This window comes from Pelophylax lessonae (genome assembly GCF_965119305.1).
Source record: "Pelophylax lessonae genome assembly, chromosome: 7".
Lineage (NCBI taxonomy): Eukaryota > Metazoa > Chordata > Amphibia > Anura > Ranidae > Pelophylax > Pelophylax lessonae.
Window position 1 is genome coordinate 154080800 of NC_138774.1, and position 23988 is coordinate 154104787.

The following is a 23988-nucleotide window of genomic DNA, read 5'->3' on the forward strand; positions in this document are numbered from 1 at the left end:
TCGCTGCATAGCGGTTACCTACATTCCCTTCCTCTATGCGGTGAAAAAAGGCAACATGTCTGCTTTTTATCACAGCCCATTGCACCACACCTCTGGATTGTGTTGTGTAGTGTGAACTGGACACACAGAAAATAATTTTTGTGTCCCATTGGTGATCTGCCTTCTTCCAATGCAGTAAAATGCAGATCACTGCACTGTATGTGAACATGGCCTTAATGGTTTCCTAAACTACAGTGGCTGGATATGCTTATACTTGTATTTTTACATTAATTATCAATCAGTATATTATTACACATACCAAATCCTATGTCTGAAGTTAAAGTACTAAATATGTATAGAGCTCCCCCCCCCCCCCAGGGTAAGGTGAATTCCCCTTTCAGTTGTCTTTGAAACGGGTGTCTCCATTTTCCTTCACCTCCTTATTTTCAGGACAACTCATTTTTAATTTCCCCTCTTTTTTTTTTTTTTTTTCTTGGGGAGAATGGTGACCAGCGCAGAGTGGTGAATCTACAGGCAGCATTAAAAACTTAGAGGAGGCCCAGACTCCTTCAGGAAAAACAAGTCAGCAGCTACAAATACTGTAGCTTGCTGACTTTTTTAATATTAGGACACTTACCTGTCCAGGAATCCATCGGTGTGTTCACCCTAGCCAATTTTTCCATCGGCTTTCGGGTGCTGCCGCCACCATTACTTGTAATGGAAACTGGCAGTGAAGCCTTGCGGCTTCACAGCCAGTTCCCTACTGCGCATGCATGAAGCGCACTGCGCTTTGTGAATGGCCCAGTGGCGGGGGAAGGAGGAGGGGGCCAAACTTCCGGGCAATCTCGGGGCGGCAAGATCACCCAGAAATGGGAGCGTGTACCGGTCAAAATCAGTTACCCACCCCCCAAAAGGTGCCAAACTCAAATGTGAGTCACAATATCTCAGAAGCACCTCCAAAGCATACTGCACTTAACTTGCTTCCCAGTCTAAAGCCTGTTTACACAAGCCCTTTTAATGAATGTGGTAATTTCTATTACAAATATTCTAGAGGAAATAGCCCATTTTTCATGCCTCACTGTGTTTAAATACCTTAGCCAAAAGGTAAATTTGTGTCAGGTGTGTAGAATGCAATGTAGCCCAAGAATTTATTTATTTTTTTAATTTTTGTTACTAGAATTTTTATTACAAATTTAAAGCAGCATACAGAAGTTTTTATACATAAACAGTCATCAGAAAGTTATCAGAACAAGGATGCGATTTCCCATATATTCAAAGACCTTGAACAGTTAAACGTAAAAAAAAACTATCAAAAAGTGGTAGGCCTGATCTGGCTCTACCCAATAAAATGACTCCTTTTACCAAGTCTAAGGTTATGATCCCATAAATCTCCAGCATCAAGGCACCAAGAAAACCAAAAACATCAGTGTATGATATTAAGTCTCAAATGACCGTAGAATAAATTGATCACCTTTAGCGTCCTAATATGGGAACACTAAAGCAATGTCAACTAAGACCGGTCCCGCTACTTTATATCAGAAGGTCTCAATCTCAAAAAATTTAAAAGAGGGAAAAATCAGAACCAAAGGGGAGACTTCACAATCCCCAGTAGCATCCTACTAAAATGTATTATGATGTAACAGGAAAAGTGAAAAAGAGAGAAGAAACGGTCAGATAAGGGTAGAGTAGGATATGTCCCTTCAGCCCGAGCCTCCCCTCACAGCATGGCTCAGTGTTCAGGGAGCCCTGAAGATAAGCAATCCAGGGATTCCACACTTTCAAACTTCGCTTGTTTAGCTCTATGAATACTGGTCAGTTTTTCAGTAATCATAATCAAAGATATTTTAGGTTTCACCATCGCAACATTGAGTACAGGGGATTTCCATGCATGCGCTATGGTTATTTTTGCAGCGAAAATAATAAAAAGAATGAGCGTTTGTATATGCCTGGGGATCGCCTCCGGTAGGTCAGTAAACAGTACCACCTTGGCAATTCTGGGAACGTTCTGTACCAGGATACAATTTCACCAACCTTGTCAGAACAAGGTACCAGCGCAAGAACACTCTGTAATTTGCCTCCACTAAGGAAGTGTTAGGTATACCCTTGTGCGCCATAGTTGATCATTTTGTCCACACCTCCTCAATTGGCTCCCCTGGATATGAAGGTTTGTTACCCTGATTGGTGAACAGGGCATATAACTCCGTAACCCCTCCCTGTGGATTGGACCCATGTATACACCTGTTCTCAACAAGGGTTCTAGTAGTTAAAGCGGTAGTATACCCAAAGGAAAAAAAAAAAAAAGCCCTGCAAGACAAAGGCATAATGAGCTAGTATGCATCGCATACTAGCTCTTTATGAAACACTTACCTTAGAACGAAGCCCTGACACGGACCCCCGGACACCGCTGTGGGAGCGGACATGATCCCTCGGCGTCTCTTCCGGGTTCGGCGGCTCCGGCGCTGTGATTGGCCGCAGCCGCGATGACGTCACTCCCGCGCTTGCGTGCGGGAGTGATTTTCCGGCAACTTCCCGACAAGGAACTCTGAAGGTCCGCCGGACCTTCAGAGCGCATGCGCCGCTCGCGTCAGCGGCTGCATGCAGCGCAAATATCTCCTAAACCATGCATCTTTAGGAAATATTAATTGTACCTACAGGTAAGCCTTATTATAGGCTTACCTGTAGTTAAAAATCACAAAAAGCGGTGTACTACCGCTTTAAATCAACCTGATCCCTTATTAGGTTTCGCATGAAGTGGGTAATTTGGTATAGACGATAAGTCTCCTCAGGGGGCATTTGTAATGTTTCCTTAAAGTAGCTATGTTGTCTTATCCCCTTATGGTCTACAAAGTGTGCTATTCTTGTTCACCCACCACGTGAATTGAATAATCTGTTGGACTGGGAGAAAATGAGGGTTATTGAAGAGAGGGGCCACCGGCAAGTGGAGATTTTAAAGGGTACAATTTATATGCAGTGTCCCACACATATATAAGGAGTGGGATGAGGAAGGGCTCAACACTGCCCTAAGCTTTGCAGGTGTAGCCCAAGATTTTTAAGCTCCAACTTGGTTCTCACACTCGTCAAAACTTAACACAAAGCTTCACCCAAAAGGGGAAGTTCCACTCTTCTTCCTCCCCACCCCCAAGGTAATTTTAGAATATTTTTTTTTTTTTTTGTTGGGGGGGGGGGGGGGGGTTCCTAATTTTTGACCCACTCCCAATTCTGCTCAGGTGGCCTAGGTGATCCAAATTGAAACCCGGCCCCTTTCCCCCCCCCCCCCCTCTCTGCCCATCATGGGTCCCAGAAGGCTGCAGGACCATTCACAGGACACAACCCAGCTCACGTATGCCCAATTGGGAAGCTTCTAGTAATATTGCAAGAAATCACAGCTGGCTTCCCTCGGGTAACATGCCAGCGCTGGACCTCTGGACAGGTGAGGGCCTATTAAAAGTCAGCAACTACAGTTTTTTAGTAGATGCTAATTTTTACATTTTTGCAGAACTGACTGAAGCTCTTCTTTAATTTGAATTGACAGATGCAGCCATTAACCACTCTATCAAAAGTTAACATGCTGACTTGCATTTTCCTTGTCTTCCAATAAAACTTTACAGGTTTTTTTTAACTGAATTATTTTTTTCTTCTTTTTACAGTCTAGTAAAATAAAAAAAGGAAGCAAAGGAGATTGTACAGTACTGAAGCCCACACTAATGGCTGCTGTGCCTGTAAGTACACCTAAGTGTTTTCTGTTGATATCTTGAGTACTGTCCATGCTGGTTTTTTTTTCTTTTTTCTTTAATTTGCACTTTACATCCAAACTTTGAAGACAATCTTTCGGGGTGTGCTACCTTCAAGGTTAATGCAGGACCAATAAACAGTTTCAGCAGAATGTTAAGGAAATAAATACAAAAAATATAGCGCTTATATCAAAATACAAGTATAAATATACATCAAAAAAAAAATTAATTGAATTAAAAAAAAAAAAAAAATTAAGCAAATACTCCAAGTAATATTGTGGAAGCAATCTGGAGTAAAAAATATGCCCACCATGTGTAGAAAGCTTCAATCGGTGCTTAGGCTCTGTTCCATTATGCACTCACAAGAAAAAAAAAAAACAGACCAAACACAAAACAGCCAATGAACTCCCCCAGGTGTTCTAGAAAAATCCAATGAAAGTGAACCTCTACCAATTAGCTATTGCAGCGGTAGTGCTCTGTGCTGGGCCTTGTGGTCGCACGCTCGCTTGCTCTCTTGCAGAGATCTCTCTCGCTCGATCTCGCTCTCTCGCTGTTTCTCGTGGTCTCTCTATCGCTCTCTCTCCTGTTTTATTCTCTCCTTCAACACTTGGCAACATCTCCTAAAACATTCTACTGTTGTCAATTTAAACTTCAGGCTAATTATGTTCTTTTAGGAGAAATTCATATTTTGTCTGTGCATGTTGCATCACTTCAAGGCTTGTTGCATCTCGATAGGTCCTATTTAGTAGTGTAGGAAAAGCTGTGATCTTGTCCTAGCTGTAACCTTTGAAGCCAAAATGAACAATATAAACTACTCTTCATACCACTGAACTAATTTTCCACACTAAGCAGAAATACATTTACAGCAACTAAGTAAGACTCTTAGGAAAGTGTATGTTTCCTGAGAGTTAAAGAATATGTAAACCCCACCTTGTAAAATAACCCATTCAGTTTAAAATAGAAATGAAAGGTAAAACATTTATGTATACATGGGAAAATTATAATTCCCCCCCACCCCTGCTATTTTTTTTTTTTTTTAAAGGAATCCTGTACCCCATGTTCTCAGCTGCAGCCCAGAGAGCTGAGGAAGGAGAAACAGCAGCACACTATTTCCCAGTGAATTGCTGTCAGGGAAGGGGGGAGGTTAGCAGAGGTCTGATCATTGGAAGAGATCGGGCATGGCCATTAAACTGACCACTCTGTGCTCTCTTGCCTAGTGTGGGGTCAGTTTTAATAGGAAAGCAGTGGAACTGGCAAGAACCCCAGAGATTTCACACCAAGAAAGCAATACAAAGAAAACCGGATCCTTCATCTTCTTCTTCTTTTTTTTTTTTTCTTTCATACAAGCACATTGAACGGCAGGCACATAATGAGGAATATGAAATGTTGGCTTTGCATATTCTTTAAAAGTATGAGTATAAATTAAACAGCATGCAAGTCCTACGCTCCTACTTTGACTTATTTAATTCCCTGACTTCAACCACTCCCTGCTCTTCATATCCTTTTCCCCATATATACTCACTACCAAGTTAATGAGTCCATTGTATGTTGTTTTTTTAGTGTGTTTGTTTATTGAGCACTGTTAATGTATTTCCAGTTCTACCTGTAATATGTTACTGTTCTCTTATAGGAAATTATGGATCGTATTTACAAAAATGTCATGAGCAAAGTGCAAGAAATGAATGTTTTCCAGAGAACACTGTTCAAGCTGGGCTATGATTACAAGCTGGAGCAGATAAAGAAGGGATACGATGCTCCGTTATGTAATGTGTATGTAAAAGTCATTATTGTATAACTAGCCAGTAGTGGGGTCAGTCACATATGCAGTTATTTTTCAGTACAGTCAATTCTTGCGTTTTCATCTGGTGCTATGGCAGAATGGAATGTATGTGGCTATTTATCGATTCTAGGACTATATCCCCCCCCCTATACAATACCCCCCCCCCCCAGACAACATCCCCCCCCTCTAACCCTATGTCCGGGGGGATGTTTTCCGTGGAGATATTGTCATGATACCGTTTGTATCCTATGCCATTGACAGAACTAGGTGGCTTCTCTTGTAGCCCGAGTCTTCATTATGGCTACTGCACTATGAAAACTGCAGCAGGGTGTATTGGGAGATAATGAAAACCATCTCCCTTTTGGCTTGAATATCCTGTAGAAGTAGATTCTGTATCGAAATTAGAAGCTTTAAACAAATAACACTTTACCTGATTTCATCACAGTAGAGGAATATATCATTTATAGTCCCCTACCTGTAACATCCCATGCTTTTACTGCCTCAAATACATCACAATGCTCAAACGTTCAAATTATTCAGAGCAAAATAATGTAGAGTAGAATTTCATCATTGGCGCAAAGCGTTTTTCTGCTAGCATATAACTAGCTGGCTATACCATTAGGATTGGCCACACAAACATTCAATATTCTCTATACAGGCAATGATAAATGAATAGATGTGTTTCATAGAAAGGGATGTAGGATTAAGATTTAAGCAATAATGGATATCAATTAGTGTTAGTTTTTTTTTTTTTTTTTTGTGTGGGGGTTTTTTTTTATTTTTACTAACATAATTTGTTCCCTTTCAGGATACTGTTCAAAAAAGTAAAGGCTTTATTAGGAGGAAATGTCCGCATGATGCTATGTGGTGGTGCTCCTTTGTCCCCCCAGACTCAGAGGTTTATGAATATTTGTTTCTGTTGTCCAGTTGGTCAGGGTTATGGATTGACTGAAACATGTGGAGCTGGTACCATCACTGAAGGTAAATACGAAAATTGGCTGACTGCGCTATTGTATTGAGTCATTACTTCCTAAATCTAAATTTAGTTGTTGGTAGGAAAACACATCTCTTCCTGTCATCCAAGAGTATACACATGCTGAAGGCTGTTATTTATATTATGTAAATGAAGGTAATGCCCATTAAACCTTTGTCCTTTTGTGTGTAATTCAAATCCCTTTCTGTGGTCAATGTATAGAACATGCATTGAAAGGAAGATGTGGGTGAATCAAATTACGCTAGTGAAACCTAGGAAGCCTGAGGCTCCTGAAATCTTGGGCATCCCAGCCTAGAGCTTAGGTTATCTGTAGGGGTTCATACTGTATGTGTCTGTAGATCTACCAGAGTATTTCACTGTAATTATTTATTTTGCTCTGCCTAACAACTGTTTTTTTAAGAGATCCACTACAAGGAGTGCATTGTTTTCAGTAGGTCGGCAGACTTTAAGGCCTGCCATAGACGGCATTTATGGGCAGGCTGAATGTACCAAGTTGATCGACCGCATCAACTTTGGTACAACCAGCCTGCCAGATTTTGCTTGCGATTTATCACTATCACTAGTGGCTACTATAGCCACTAGCAATCCTCACTGATCACTGTCTTCTCCTGGCGGGGACGGCTTCCCCCTAGGATTTTAATAGTGTCTCAAAGGATTGAAGTGGTCTTAGTATTTTGTAAGAAGTTATTCTCTGCCGTGTGTGCCTGGAACCTGTCAGGATTCAATTATTGAAGCATCCATTGCGGGCTTTTCTTTCAGGGAGCGTTTTAATCCTTCTCTGAATATTGAGTTAGTCATGGGCAGATTAGCTTGGTTGTCATGTCATCTAGTTTCATAGTCCTAGGGTTTATCTATTTGGTCCTTCTATCTAATGCCTTATTTTTATAGAAAGGAGTAAGTCATGGCAGTATAAGAAAAAACATACCAGTGGCGCACATCCTACTGAGGCATGATTTCATAATCTGTAATTAGGTGGTACCTGAAATAGTCCAAATAGCCCACTAAAGTGACATACAATCATTAGGAAAGAGTCTTTATTGACGGACCATCCTATTGCCTCTCATACGGTTCAGGTCAAAGTCCAGCTTGAATAGTTCCAGTAACCCAGTAGAAAGGCATGTAGCTCATGTGGAGTGAATTGGTACTGGTGGAGAACTGAATAGAGCAGTCCTGCTACTCCTTCCGAATACCAAAAAAACTACCATCTCTACCATAGATGCCGCTTTCTGGAGAGCTGAGTGGCTGTAGTGCTCTGCTGCTAGCTCCCGTCATCTCATTTCAGATCCCTCACTCTGTACAGTGCGTTTATCAGAGAACTCATCTGTGTAATTGTATATTGCTTGTTTTGTTTAAGTAAATTGTTCAGTTATTTTACCCCTATCTTGTGTCATGTTCTTGTTTTTATGGCATCATGGCAGTGTTTTGAAGTACTACAGCTGGACTCTGTAGAAGTTACCTGAAGGGAACTGATCATGGATGTATTTGCAATATAAATATGTGAAACTTGGTGTTCTGTGTAGTTCTGTGTTCTGTCTGTTGAAGTTGCACAACTTTTATGCCAATATCTTTACTCTCAGCCATATGCTAGTTCCTGAGCAGTAAACGTGAACACATTCAGCTTCACAAGCACATGACCTTATCAGTCACTTGCCCCTTAATCAGAGTGTAGGAGGTGCTTGCTTATGGTATTTCCCAGAAGAAGGCAGTGCTGGAATTGTGACAGGGCTTTTTTGTGTTTGCAGGTGTTTTAATTATTCTGTTAAGACTTAAATAACTTTTTTTTTTGCAGTATCCGACTATAGCACTGGAAGGGTGGGAGCTCCACTTACCTGCTGTGAAATAAAACTACGAGACTGGGTAGAAGGTGAGTCCTCTTAAAGTGTAACTAAAGGCAAAACTTTTTTATTTATTTTTTTGGGATAGAGCAAGATAGGCTTATAACCCCTATCAGGTTTTTCTTGACGTGTCCCATAGGAGAGATTTCACTTCACTTCCAGTCTTATAGCCAAAACAGGAAGTGTAATGTAATCCAGAGATATCACTAGAACTAGTGTCCTCTTAACAGTTTTGATGTACACCCAAAATTTTAAATTTACTTTCACATGTGATATCGGTAAATGGGACAAAGAGAGAGGGTAAAGCTCCCTAACGAGGGCACAAACTGTAATAAAAACCGACAGGTGTTCTAATCCATCTCCACTCTATTTTAAAACTTAAAAAAAAAAAAAAAAAAGTCTTCAACACTTTAGATTCTTTTAATAAATATCTCCTCGTACTCTGGTTTGTGAAAAGTGTCAAACATGACTTTGCCAGCAATTAGCTTCCCCTATTTATTGGGTTGTATTCTATGGAAGGAATGAGCAAATGCCTCCCATAATGGCTGTAAGTTAATGTTGCTAAGAAACATAGCTGTTTAAAATGATTAGATGACACCAATGACTATATTACAGCTACAGTAGATGAAGAAAAGAGGATAGCAATACTATTACAATCTTCAGGTTAGCTGTAAATGTGTTTGGTAGTATGACCATTGCTTTTCTTTTGGATGTTACTGTATGGGTAATACAGTATATTTTTTTTTTTTGAGGCTATGCAGTGGTGCTATGAATAATATACAGTATTTTATAACTCTTGTATTATGAACCTTCAAAAAAAACAGATTGCCGTAGGCTTCCCTAGAAAGCTAGGCTAGTAGTGTAAAGCTGGCCATATATTAGAATTTCTGATGAAATTTTTTGTTTTAAAAATGTTCGTTCAATTTTCTAATTACTAGTGGGGTCAAATCAACATTTTGTTTTTGACTGCAGTGACCAGAAAATTTGAAGGCGCAAGATGGAAATTTTTTTCTCAAACAAATATGAATGTGGTTTAAGACTTTTCATATGAGTATTTGTTCAAAAATCTACTAGTGAAATGGCCAACCTTGCCCATCTCAATTCTTTTTTTCTTGACTTTCTTGCAGGAGGCTATAGGAGTCAGGATAAGCCACATCCACGAGGAGAAATTGTAATTGGAGGGCAAAATGTTTCCATGGGCTACTTTAAAAATGAAGAACGGAACCTAGAAGACTTCTATGTGGATGAGAATGGGCAGAGGTGGTTCTGTACTGGGGACATCGGAGAGTTCCACTCTGATGGCTGCCTGCAGATAATTGGTAGGTCACTCGGCTTTATCCATACTGACTATACTATACTTTCCAGTATCTTGCCTATTGATGATTAGGGATCTGTGGTCTTCTTTTTTTTTTTTTTTTATAGACCGGAAAAAGGATTTGGTAAAGCTGCAAGCAGGAGAATATGTGTCTCTGGGCAAAGTAGAAGCTGCTTTGAAGAACTGTCCATTCATTGACAACATCTGTGCCTATGCCAACAGGTAAACTTTCAAACTGAGATGCATTGAATTGTTATGTTTTGCTGTAGTTTATACCTGTAGGGAAGCAGCTGTTTCTGCATTGCTTTTTGAGCTATGAACCATGATCACTAGAGGTTATACTTACTGTAAAAGATAAATCTACCTTTTAATCAACCCCTTCAAACCTACGGGGAAAAAAATCAAAATGTCTAAGCACAACTTTGCATTTTTGACATGTTAGTAAAACTGTACATATCATCACAACTACTTTGTGCATCCACGTGGATTATACTGCGTTTTTTATTTTTTTTTTTGGGCAAATTTGACTTTCATTTGGTAGTAAATAGTTGTGGATATCTCCCTTTTTTATATATATTTTTTTAATATCAAAGGATAACTGGCCCAAGATGGTAAATAGTAATTTTTTGAAATGTATCTATTTTTCTTGATACTACCATAACCAACCACCACCAAAGAACAACCCATACCGAAAACTCCTGCTCCTGACTGTCACAACGATACCACCTGTGTGTATGTTATTTGTTTGTACCCGTAGTACAGCCCAGAAGCAATAGTTCGCATTTTGCGTTTATTTTCCTACCGGAAACGCTGATGCGAATTTAAGAAAAAAAAAAAAATTCCGTCCAAAATGATACTGACCTAGATCAGGTGAGCTAGGTATTTTTCTTTCTTTCCTTCTTTTTTTTTTTCTTTTTCTTTTTGCAAGGAACAAGAAAGGTACATTGTATCCTCCTCCATTCACAGAAAAAAAAACACAGGCTGGCTTCAGTGACTGATCACTGTGGTAGCCAATCAGAGGCTATCACAAAGATCAGGTGACTTGGAAGATCCAGGTCCTGATCGTTAGTAGGGGGCCCAGGGCTCTCGGTGAGACTCCAGTCTCTATGCTGGGAACTCGCCCCCAGCACAAAGAGAGAAACGCATATATGCAGCCCCACATAAAAAAGCCCAGTGCAGTGAGGCCGCATGTTACCTCGTTGTGAAGGGGTTAATTAAAGTCAAGTATGCAGCCACAGTTCTGCCATTCTGGCCTAATGGATGCAAGTATATGTTCTCCAGTTTTCTTGATACTGACACATGGTAGGCAGTCTATGCCAGAGAAAGAGAATTATAATATTATATATAGAAACATAATAGAAGTCCGGCTGGCCATTACTCACTATGAGGCAGCCTGACCGAGACCTACCCAGCTGTCTTCTTTTGGCATACGCTTTCTCCACCTGTCACTATCAGGAGACCCTGAGGATGTCAAAACAGTGACAACCTACTAACCAGCAAGCTGGGCACAATCTTTCTGCTGAGAAAAGGTCCCATTTTTTTTTTTACAATTAGGCAACACAACAGCTGCCTAATACCATTGTATGAAAGTAATATGTACATAGTTTGCTCCGAACTGTGTACAGACCTTTCTTCAAAGGAACAACCTTATTATCTAGACACTCTTGATTGGTTTAAACAGTAAAGGGAATTTAACCACTTCAATACCAGGCGCTTTTATCCCCTTGCTGCCCAGGACAATTTTCAGCTTTCAGCGCTGTGGCACTTTGACAATGGTGCGGTCATGCAACACTATACCCAAATTAAATTTTTATCATGTTGTTCACACAACTAGAGCTTTCCTTTGATGGTATTTAATCACCACTGGATTTATTTATTTTCTATTTTTTTGCTAAATAAACGAAAAAAAGACTGAACATTTTGAAAAACACGTTTTTTTAGTTTCATTTGTGATTATAAAATTCTGCAAATGTTCTTTAAAAATGTATTCTGCTAAATTTCTTTGCTGAAATTAACACACAGTGTATATCATTAAGTCTGTAGAAAAGTTATATACACACACCAAAGTTTGTGGATATATATATATATATATATATATATATATATATATATATATATATATATATATATATATATATATATATATACACAATCTCTGAAAATTGATCAATTCTGATATACTGACCGCTTATGTAATTTGTTGAGGCCCCAAATTACCCCTTTTTTTGGAAAGTAGACAGTCCAAGGTATTCAATAAGTGGATTGGCGGGGTTTTTGAAGTTGTAATTCTTCGTCATATTTTTTTTTTTTTAATGAAGAAATTAAAAACATTATTTTTTTTTAGCATACTGTCACCAGTTCACTACAGAGCCATCATAAAACTGGTGTGGCTGTGATCAGGGACACTGACTCGTGACAGTATAAAAAAAAAAAAAAAACTTGGTACTGTCAGCAGTCAGTATGTGTCCCTAATCACAGCCACACCAGTTTTATGACTCTGTACTGGACTGGTGACAGTATGTAAAAGAAAATTAAAAATCATGAAACATTTGATTTTTTTTTTTTTTTTTACACATTGCTATAATCAAGCATTTTATGGAATTAAACTGATTCATTACTTTTGATTTGTTGTGATTAGCTGTGATTGGTCAAAGCGAATCACATGATACAGATGGGCTTTGATTGGCCATGTCTGTGCCATGTGATCAAATTCAGCTAGCAACACAATTGTACACAATGAATGGCTTGAAAGGAAACCATCAATTGTGTACAACGGTCATGTGACCTGCTGTGATTGGTCACGGCAGTCACATGGTACCGGCAGCAAGTGGATACACTGATTAGTCATCTATTGTGTCCCATGGACACAGCTGGTGACAGATCTCAGGGCCCAGTGAGCAGTACTTTCTGACAGGACATTAAATGACATCCATTCGGGTTGGGAAAGCCACCACCCGGCCGTCATTCTGCTATAGGCTGGATGGGAAGGTAGAGCTGCACGAGTAATCATTTAAAAATCTCGATTCAGCCCCCCCCCCCCCCCCCCCCCAACGATCTTAAAACGGCATGTCCTCGATTAATACAGAGCTGTTCCCTGCTCACTCACAGCTGTCAAAAAAAAAGTCTCCACAAATGTTTATCAACATTAATGCTGGGAGATTTATAGTTTATAGTTTTCGTTCTTTTAGCTCAAAGAAATGAACTTCTGTCTGTAAGTCCCGGTTCACACTTGTGCGATGCGGGAAGGCTGCGAATTCGCAGCCTGTTCCCGCATCGCAAACACACATCTGGCAGTTCACACTGCCATATGCGATACGCAGGGGGTGTCAATTAAATGTTAACGACACCCCCAGTTTGATCGCATATCGCAGTGCGATCTGACAGTTCGCACAGGATCGGATCGCACAAGTGTGAACCACCGTGCGATCCGATCCTGATGCGGCTGGAAAAAAGGGTCCTGTGCGGGTGCAGTGCAAATTTCAGCCATACAAGTGTATGGCTGAATTTGCATCCACACATCCGATCGCATGTAATGAAGGAGCAGTGCGCTCCGAATTACATGCGATTGCCGCAATCGCAAAAGTGTGAACCGGCCCTAAGTGAGGGCAGTTTGACCTCTTAAAGACTAAGTGCCGGTTCACACTTGTGCGATGCGGGAACGCTGCGAATATACAGCGTGATATCGCATCCGCACATCTGGCAGTTCACACTGCCATATGCGATACGCAGGGGGTGTCAATTAAATGTAACGGCACTCCCAGTTTGATCGCATATCGCAGTGCGATCTGACAGTTCGCACAGAATCGGATTGCACAAGTGTGAACCACTGTGCGATCCGATTCTGATGCGGCTGAAAAAATGCCTCGTGCGTGTTTGCTGCGGATACAGTGCGAATTCAGCCTTACAAAGTGTATGGCTGAACTCTCAACCGCACATGAGATCGCATGTAATGAAGGAACAGTGCGCTCTGAATTACATGCGATCTCGCAAGCCGCACAAATGTGAACCAGCACTTAGACCCCTTTCACACGGAGTCCGTCGGCGGACTCCGTTTTTCTCAGCAGGGGATTCATCCGCCAATCCCCCCGCTGAGCAGGCGGATGGCAGCTCTGTCTCTGCTCTCTGTGCAGAGACGGAGCTGTCAGGTCCCCGCTGTTCTCTATGGGGGAATTTGATGCGAACGGACTGCCTGTCCATTTTCATCAGATCCCATCCGATTCGCTGGACGGATGGAAAATAGGGTTTCCATCCGTCCGGTTTTGACGGACCGGATCGGATGTCAGCGGACATGTCTCCGCTGACATCCGATGCCCAATAGAGATGCATGGGGCATCCGTTCAGATCCGCCTGAAAAACTGACAGGTGGATCTGAACGGGGTCCGCAAGTGTGAAAGGGGCCTTAGCCATTTTCTGACACTTGTTGCTTACAAGTTAAAAATCTGTATTTTTTGCTAGAAAATTACTTAGAACCCCCAAACCTATAATATATATATATATATATATATATATATATTAGCAGAGACCCTAGAAAATAAAATGGTGATCTTTGCAATCTTTTATGTCACACTGTATTTGTACAGAAGTCTTTCAACTGCAGTTTTTTTTGAGAAAAAATACACTTTAATGAATTAAAAAAAAAAAAAACCTAAATGGTAAATTTAGCCCAATTTTTTGGGGTAATGTAAAAGATGTTAGCTGAGAATCGTGATCTTTATTCTAAGCAAAAAAAATTGTGATTCTCATTTTATCCAGAATCATGCAGCTCTACGGGAAGGTGTTAAAAATAAGCACATCACTGCCATATGAAGGCCTATTGTTATTTATTTTTATCATTGAGAATAGTTTGTCCAAAAATGTATGTATGTAGAGCATATGTAACTGTTACATTTTGGCTTTTGGTTTTTAACCTGATACAAGCTATAATGGCTGGATTGCAGTTTCTGTGAGCATTGTCTCCACCCTCCAGTACTTAACGGTATTCCCTTATAAATTTGTTTGAACGTATCTCAGCTTGTGGAGTTTGCTTATAGCAGTTAGTTGCTGAATTCTTTACATTGTAGTGTTCATTCTTGACACTTGTGTTTATATTTATACAGAGAATTAAATGTTTGGTATTTATAAATTGAAATTTCTAAACCTTAGGCCTAGGTTCACACTGATACGGTAGTAATTGAATCCGTTTTGCAGTGCGATTTCAAAGAGCCGCTCCAGTGTGAGTTGATGCAGTTCAGATGGGATTCAAATGCGTTTTTGCTGCATTTGCATACAGCTGCAATCTCTCCCTTTCCCTGGAATGGGAGGTGAGGAAGAAAGCAAAGACTTGCAGAAAACGTACTGGAATCATGTTACTTTACAGATAAGCAATCTGCATGCAGTTTTCGTAAGTCTATTGAGCTACAAATCGCACTGCAACGCTCTAAACTCGCACCAGGACCCTTTTTAAAATCGCATCGGATTCACACTGCATATATGTGGCCTCCAAAGAAACTCATTATTTCACTTGTCATGCAATTCCATGCATTCTGGAACGTGTTAGAATTTGCATCAGTGTGAACCAGACTTTTTAATTGCATGCATGTGTCCTTGGTGATACTAATCTTCCTTGTATCCGGTTACAGTCACCAGTCTTACGTGATCAGCTTTGTCGTTCCTAATCAGAAGAAGCTGACTAGTTTAGCACAACAGAAAGGGATCGAAGGCACTTGGGAGGAAATCTGTAACAATCCCACAATGGAAGCCGAAGTATTAAAGGAGATTAAAGAGGTGGCATGTTCAAGTAAGTCCCATCCTGTTTGTTCCATCCCATGTGAATTAGCCTGTTACGTCCAGCTGCTACACAACATGTTTTTCTTTTGGTTCCGCTTCGTAGGAAAACTGCTACACAATTTATCCACACTAAAAGATTTGGTACAGGCTGGTGAAAGTTTGATCTTTTTATGTTTGAAGCCTTTATTCTACCCAGTCAGAAGAGCCTTTGATATAAGGAAGCAGAGTCAAGGGTTAAAACTGGAAAAAAAAACCACAATAACCATATCTTATTAAACTTGTGTTACTGGAACGATTTAGCAAGCAAGTTTTATGAAACAAAAAGGTCATCATTTTTCATAGAGTATATAAAGGCAATCTTTTTTTTTATTGTCCATAAGGTTATGGCTCACATTGTCCACTATAGCGGGAGCTGTTCCACTTGTGTGTAGTGGATCTGTTCCAACCTCCATGGCTAGTCTAGACAATCATCATATAACAATCGTATAACAATGTAACCTAATTTTCAGATGTTTGAGATGTGCTTACATGTACCATCTTGTTCTAAATGTCAGGACAACCGTATGTAATCTCATTGCTAAACTGATGACTGGGCTTCATCTTTAGCAGTATAGATTTAAAAAAAATGTATCCCAAAAATACCTCATTGCTTTTATAAGTTCCAATTTCATTCTGCTGAACTCTATTAATGAAACCTATCAAACTTTTTAAAAGAAATGTGGGATTGGGGCAACATTGTAGGTTTCCATTACTGAGCTTCTGGAACTATTCGGTTATATTCTGTATTTGCCTTGTTCAGTTCAATATAACATTTTGCATTAGACTCTACTGCCACCTATTGACCACATGTTCTATGACCTTTCACATAAAGCTCTGTCCAAACAGTAAAAAACATCTAAGTTTTATTAAACAGTGCTTTTTTTTTTTTTTTTTTTTTTTTTTCTCCCTCTTACCTTTTCCTTTGGTTAAAAGATACCTTGACACACAAGTACTGACTTTCTCCAGAATAATGGTAAACTACAAGTTGACCCAGTAATATCTTATTTGTACAGGACACAGGCTGGGTTATAGGCTTTACCATCAGATGACTGGACACTGGCAATGCTTTGTTGAGCATACCCTTATAACCCTTCCCCAAACCATGGGACCTCCGTTTTTTCACTACCGTTATAAAGTGATGGACCTTCCCTTACAAAAAAATCATTTGCTTTACTTATTCATTATTTTACTTCAGGTTCTTCAATGTACCTTTTAGTCAACTTCTCATTTTCTTCTAATTTAAAAAAAAAAAAAAATCTGAATCAGTGCAACCTCTGTAAAATCTTGGAAACCATACCTTGACCCCAGACAGTAGGGATAATCTGTAATGTTGCTTCAGGCACTGGATCTTGCTGGGGTACCTAACCCAGAACTTAGTGCAACACTTGAAGTTAGCAGCAGGGTGCTATACAGGTCCCTGGGCTGTGGTTCAACTCTATGGAACCTGGACCCTGAAGACACCTCCGGGGGTATGCCCACTGACGGGCAAAGCCTGGACCCTGATAAGAGACTAGCAAAGTAACAGACAAGACAGGTTAACCCTGTACTGGATACTGTAGCCTCACTTAATACAGGTTAAGCGAATATTATTTGGGATACAAGAAGTTGTTTGGAAAATCATTCTCCTGTGCAAGATGAAACTGTTCAAACTCTTCAAAATGCTAACATTTAAGCTCAGTTCACACTGCTGCGACCTGAAAGTTGTGCGACTTTGCAAGGCAACTTCTGCGAGATTTTGAAGCAACTTCAGGGAATACCTGTGTTATCTTCCTGTAATGTTGGATCCAAATCACATCAATTAAGATGAGGATCCAACATGGAGACCACTTATGGGCACAGGTTTGCTAGAAGTCGCTTTGAAGTAGTACAGGAACCTTTTCTAAAGTCGGAGCGACTTCAGTAGTGCCAATTAAGACCACTCTCATTGACTAAAATGGGATTTCACATGTCATGTGACTTGGTTTCTTACAATTCAAGCCCCAAGTCGGGGCAGTGTGAACCGAGCCTTAGAGCACAGTCACAGGTTGCACTTTTAATACCACTTCCACACAGAGTGCTATACTATTCAAGCACTGCTAAGTCTAAAAAAGACTTTGCTTATTCATGAGCAAATAGAATGGGCAATTTTATGATGTTTGAGTTAAGCCTGAAAAGATTTTCATCCCAAGTTTATTACTGAACTCTATTCAGTGGAAAGAGTTCACTAAAAATTGGTCTGTACCGGTAGTGGAGCTTCCTGTCTTAGGTGTACGTTCATTAAACTGAATTTTTTTTTTCTCCTCATTTCACTTCTTGGCTGTTCTCAGAGGAAAATTATCTCCTCTGGCACCCTGTTTATGAAGCGGAGAACTTCACTTCTCACAGGGAGAACAGAGGAGAAGTGTTTCCTCTGAAATCAGTCAAGATCTGTGTAAAAGTGAATGGGCTGCCTGTAATCTCGTGAGACATAGCGAGATTATAGTATTACTGGTGCCCGTTTTTTTTAAGCAGTGATAAATTATCACTGCTGAGTATTTGGGCATTCTTAAGACACCCCTCACCTAATGTTAATAAAATTAGTCACCTCCACTATATATATATATATATATATATATATATATATATATATATATATATATATATATATATATATATATATATATATATATATAATATAGCGCAGAGGGACATGTTAACTGTCTTGGGGGGTCTGATCGGGGAAGAAGAAAGTCAATAATCTTTCTTCCCCCCCCCCCCCCCCCCCTTAGTTCTTCCTGTTCTGTCTTCTCTCCCTGATTCTCCACCCCTGGGCTGGTGAATCTGGGAGTGTGAAGTGCAGAGATCGCAGCTTCATAAACTGTCAATGACAGATTCTCTGTGTAGAGATGATGAGCGGAGAACATGTTCTTCCCCGATCATCTCTCTCTTAAACCGATAATCATCCGAGATGAGCTGCGTTCATCAGGATCGCTGCTCATCTCAGTTTCATCAACACACCTTAGTCTCAGTGAATGTAGCAAAGGAGGCTTCCCTTTTTGCTGCATTTATGAACACTGGCATAACCTGCCCTCCAGTAAATTACAATCCAGTTTTTATTTGATATCTGCTTACCAGAGTCCATTTTAAGGGTGGTCAGAATTTGGTCCTGATGAAGAGGGAGTGTGTTAGACCCCTGAAACGTGCTGTGGCTCTATTCTGCCTTGAATCGGTTTTATCATGAAATTACCCTGGACTCTTAGACATTTGTTTGGCACTGGACTGTATGGACTGTATATCTAGAACAAGTTATGACACAGATCTCCAGAATGGCTTTTATTTCTATGTATTAATATGCGCACAATATTTTGGCTGAAACCCTAGTCAGTTGATGCTTTCAAAGGTCGCCTCACATTTATGCCCTTTGCTAAATTTGTCAAGTGCCTCATCAAATAGATGTCCTCCCTCAAAGATGTCACAGGAGGTAAAGAAGCATTTCCAAAATCGAAGATTCCTAAACTCCCTTCCTCTGGAGCTTCTACCCCCCTTAACCACTTCAATACTGTAAACTCCCAAACTCCCCCCACCCTGCACAGGCCAATTTTCAGCTTTGTGCGGTTACACTTTGACAATTACTCAGTTATGCAGCAGTGTACCCAAACTACATTTTTACCTTACTGTTATAAAATTTGCAAATAAAGAATCTTCATAAAATTAGGCCAAAATGTGTTGTGTTAGATTTCTTTGATAAAAATAGCCCAAAATCTGTGTATTTTTTTTATTCTGTGTAAAGACTAGTCTACAAATTATGGCATATAGTTTTGAAAGTCTGGACTACCTGTCATTTCTAGGGGGCGCTAAAATGCCAGGACAATGCAAATACCCCCCCCCCCCCCAAAAAAACCTTTTGGAAAGCAGGCACTCCAAAATTTAGTAAGAGGCACAGTGAGTTTTTAAAAGTTGTAATTTTTTATTTTTTTCAGTTATAATTTTAAGTTCTGTCTCACACAGTGTAGGCAAACTTATAATTACACCCTTGAACACATTCTGCTATGGCTCCCAAGTATGGGGATACCAGATGTGAGACGTTCACAGTCTAAATGCATAGAGGAACTGAAAATCCAAGGGACACCTTTTTGGGCTTTCAAGGAGTGTAAATTACGCATCTAATTTCCTGACTACCATTACATTTTTGGGAGCCCTGGAGCACCATAACAGCAGAAACGCCCACAAGCTGACCCCATTTTGGAAAGCAAACATGCCAATGTGTTTTTTAAGAGGCAATATAAATATCATTTTTTTTTTTTTTTTTACACAAAGTTGTCAAGATATTTTTGCCACACAGCATAGGCATAGTTTAAAATTACTGCCTAAAAACCATTCTGCTACTTCTCGCAAGTATAGGGATACCACATGTGTGAGACTTTCACAGCCTAGCCACACAGTTTGGGTCAAAATCTAAGAAGCACCTTTAGACTTTCAAGGGGCATAAATTGAACATCTATATTCCGGACTACCTATACCATTTTTTGAGGCCCTGGAGTACCAGGACAGTAAAAATACTGGGTGACTACACCCCAAGGTATTTTCAAAGTGGCACGGTGAGCCTTTAAATGTATGTACTGGCAATCGTACCTGTGTATCACACAACCAATTGTATCCAAAGCAATGTACTGTAATGGCCGCCTCTATAGGAGTGGTGAGCAGGGAATATGGCTTAGTGTAGTGTCACCTATATCAGTCCCTGTTCCTAAAAGCCAGGCAAGCCTAGCCTACTGGTACGTAGCTGCCCCCAGGAATGCTATGTTCACTGACCAGGAAGTAGAAGAGGCTAAAAAACAAAAAAACAAAAGAGCTTCTGTGGTTCCCAGAGTGCAGTTATCTGCAGGGGGTGGCTGGGACTGGTGTCTCACAGGAACATGCAGATGGGCCAGTTAGGCGCAGGCAGAGAGATGGTCAGCAAACAGGCAAAGTATTGGTCCAGGCAACAGGCAAAAATGTGGTCAAATAACCCCTTTTGAATGCAGCTAAATCATTTATATTGGCGCTTTGGAAATCAACCCAGATCCCCTCAATTTAAGATTGGCATCATAGGGTCACTGCTATCTGTGAAATGGAAGACACTGGCACAGAAAATGAGAGGGTGCAATGCTGCCACAAAACATGGACCCCCTGGTTTACCTATAAATTCTCAAGTCATCAGTGAAATCACACTGTGGGTATACAACTCATATGACCTGTACACACAATCCAAAAATCGGATCACAGATCCTTTTTTTTTTTTTTTTTTTCCATGCTAGTCGCATATCAAAAATTCCTGTACGACAGAATACAAATTTGAAAGTGATGTAATGTGTTGTAGTGTATTTGTATTGTATTTTCAGACAACAATGTTACTGTTTAAGCAAAAATTGTATGCTCTGGTATTGTACGAGAACAATTTTCGTGTTTGTCCGGTCGGATAATATCGGATGAACTGTTGTAATTGGCTCTCGAAAGCTCTATACTAACGATCTGATTATTGTATGATCGCTACGAAAGCAGTATTTCTCTTTCGTTCATTGACAGACACCGCTCCAGAATCTTCTTGACCACTGGGTTATGCTGCCCCCTGCAGGAGTAGGACACTAGGCCTGGAAAAGCTTTACCATGCCTATGGGGCAGCCCCAGGGGGTATACTCCCACTTCCTGCTGTAGGCACTCAGTTTTTTTTTTTTTGCCTAGTCAGGAGTAAGGACCTAGTTTCCTGCTGGGATCTCTGGTCCTAGCATTTTTGGCTTTTTTTTTTTTTTTTTTAACAGACTTTCCTTTTTTTTTTTTTTATTTTCTGTTTCTATGAGAACTACAATTAACTACTGGACAGGACGACGGGCTGGATATTCTAGATCCTTATGGTCTCCCCAGTCCGGCCAGCGAGCGCGACACGACCTCAGCTCTGTGCTAGGTCTGCTGTAACATAGCCCCACAGGACGGGGGCTGGCCGGTGAGTTAAACGTCTCACAGGGAGGCATAGACCTAGTCACGACCTGAGTCGCGCCGTTCCTCCTATGTCTGTCTGGGGGTGTTAAGTGAATGATTTTGGGGGGGGGGGGGCTAGCCGCCAGCTGCTAAAGTGTTTTTGGGGGGCTTTTGCCAGGGCCCCTTCTTACTGGCCATTCGTTTCTGGGAGCCACGTGTACCCACCTTTTTGTCATTGATGGTTGCTGTGTGTCTCAGCGGCCATGTTTATGTAGTACGGCGGCCATTTTCTTGTAGTTTCCCATTGATATAAAGCGGCGGCCATGTTTTTTGTAGCCTAAGGGGCAGTGATTCAGTGGTGGACCTCTAGTGATTTTTCTGAGCTTTCTCTGTCTCTCTGATCGCTGAATGGTAAATAATGAATTATGAATGAGAGCCATTCATGACAATTGTCACAGCGGCCGTGTGCTGATCATTCTGTTCTGCTGTGTCTGGCACTGCGAAAGCAGATTGCACTGCTGCGTGCAAGTGGGAAGACTTATAATGTCCACCCAGGATAAGATGACACCCGCTCTGCTGTGTTATTACAATAGGTCAGGAAGGAAGTGGTTAAAGAGTTCCTCATCATTCTCCTCAGGTTTCATCTTCAAAGCGCAAACTCAGTCCTTTTTTGACTTAAGACTTATAACAAACATTCCAAGTCAACTTTAAAATGTTCTTGACAATGAAGGGACACCTTAAATCCTAAGAGTGATGGGACGTCTGTCTTTCTGTGTCACAGGCATGCCAAACCTATGGGTTCAATCTGTGGTTTCAAAGGGAGTACAAAATAAAGTTCATAATTGCTCCCTTATCGTTTTCTCCCCTCAAACCAATTAAAACCGTTTCAAAAAGAAAGTTCCTCTGTTTAACTGGCTTAGCCACTAGCAATACGTTTTCTCCTAGCAGGGAAGGCTCCCCAGCCCCCCTGCTGGGAGCACACAATAGCTCTGCGGGAGCAATTCCGCCATCCTCATTGACTGTGTTGATGGGGGAATCGAGCTATTCTCTTTTCTGCAGAAAATCTCACTCCCTCTGTGGATGGCCTAAAGTGGTTCTAAAGGCAGAAGTTTTTTTCTTATCTTCATGCCCCTCCTAATACTTACCTGAGCCCATCTCGAACCAGCGGCTGTCTGGGACTCTCCCTCATTGGCTGAGACAGAAGCGGGCGCCATTGGCACCTGCTGCTGTCAGTCGGTGAGCCAATGAGGAGCTTTTCAAGTCAGCCTCCTGTTGCTCTTCACTTCATACCTTCTCCAAATTTAACCAGGTAAATGTCCTAACTTCTGCAGATACCGTTTTCAGCTGCAAGTTGGGTTTGTTTGACACTTGTTGGACCAGTTGGCTTTATTCTGTTTGCCTTGTTTACCAATTTTTTTTTCCCAGTGTTCAATCAACTGAAAGTACCAGGATCTCTTAAGTATCTAGCCTTTTGTCCTGTACTGTATTTCAAAGATATGTAATTTGTAGAAGTTACAAAAGTTCTTAAAGCCTTTGATGGAAATGTGCATAGTTTGACTTGGTTACATCAAGACATCTAAGGTTCAGCCCACATAGTTTTAGTTTAGGACAGTGAAGCGGTCATTGCAGTGAACCAACTTAGCATCATTTCAAGAAAAGCTACTGACCTGTTGATGGGATATGACCTAGGAGTCCAAAGACTGGCCAAATAGAGAAAGGGGAGGGGATCCTAGAATGTGTTTGCTTTTCTAAACTTAGTCTGTCTTCTGTTGCAGTGAAATTGGAACGCTTTGAAATACCAATCAAGGTACGACTAAGCCCGGACCCTTGGACCCCTGAAACTGGCCTTGTTACAGATGCTTTTAAACTGAAGAGGAAAGAACTAAAAAATCATTATTTAACTGATATTGAGCGGATGTATGGAGGGAAATAAAGCAACAAAATGGACATAAAGCTGCAGAGGACTTGGGTTTTGGGGTGTGTGGTTGTGTTTTTTTTTTTTTTTTTTTTTTTTTTTTTTAAAAACCAAGGGAGATTTTTTATTTTTATTTTTTTTCAGACTGGATAAAGTGTCTGTTTGGGAAAGGTTGGGACTATGCATGTTTGTGCAGTTAAAACTGAAGAAATTTGTATTTATTTTGCCTGAGTTGCACTTCAAAGTAAAACCGCTGACGCACACACAAATTTGGAAGAATGAACTACTCAATGCATATTTATTTGAACAAACCATTTATGCACCCTACCCAACACCCCTGTTTTGGATCATACAATCAATACCAAAACAAAACTGCATAAAGTAGAACATTTATTAGGATTAAGGGTACATACACATAAGCTTTTTTTTTTTTTTCTTTTATCTGATTCCAAAACAGTAATATACATCAAAATGTCAAATTCTAGACTTGGGCATTAACAGGTACTTCCACGTTGTAGTCTGTTGCATTCCTGTGAACAATCTGCATTTTTTTTTTTTATAGGATTTGGGCTTATTTGGTAATTGGTTTGAAGATGGTCTATTTGGATTTCAGTAGTATTGTCATATTGGACATTGTTCCATGCAAGTATTGTAAGCCCATGCCTTTTTGATCCCTGAGCAGTTTGTTTAGTATATCATTGTGTATGTACCCTTAAATGTG

The 23988-nt window shown here is 40.4% G+C and overlaps 1 protein-coding gene across 6 annotated transcripts in view; it reads left to right on the plus strand.

The window, feature by feature from the left end:
• The window catches only part of ACSL4 (acyl-CoA synthetase long chain family member 4), a 49023-nt gene extending 25370 nt beyond the window's left edge, over positions 1-23653 (plus strand). For all 6 annotated transcript variants that reach the window (XM_082262590.1, XM_082262589.1, XM_082262592.1 and 3 more), the window contains exons 8-15: positions 3627-3698; positions 5341-5480; positions 6299-6471; positions 8274-8348; positions 9447-9638; positions 9742-9856; positions 15253-15410; positions 23128-23653. In XM_082262590.1, the coding sequence (XP_082118716.1) occupies positions 3627-3698; positions 5341-5480; positions 6299-6471; positions 8274-8348; positions 9447-9638; positions 9742-9856; positions 15253-15410; positions 23128-23285 (1083 nt within the window). In that variant the 3' untranslated portion in view covers positions 23286-23653. The remainder of the gene's footprint in view (positions 1-3626; positions 3699-5340; positions 5481-6298; positions 6472-8273; positions 8349-9446; positions 9639-9741; positions 9857-15252; positions 15411-23127) is intronic.
• Positions 23654-23988: the final 335 nt, after the last annotated feature.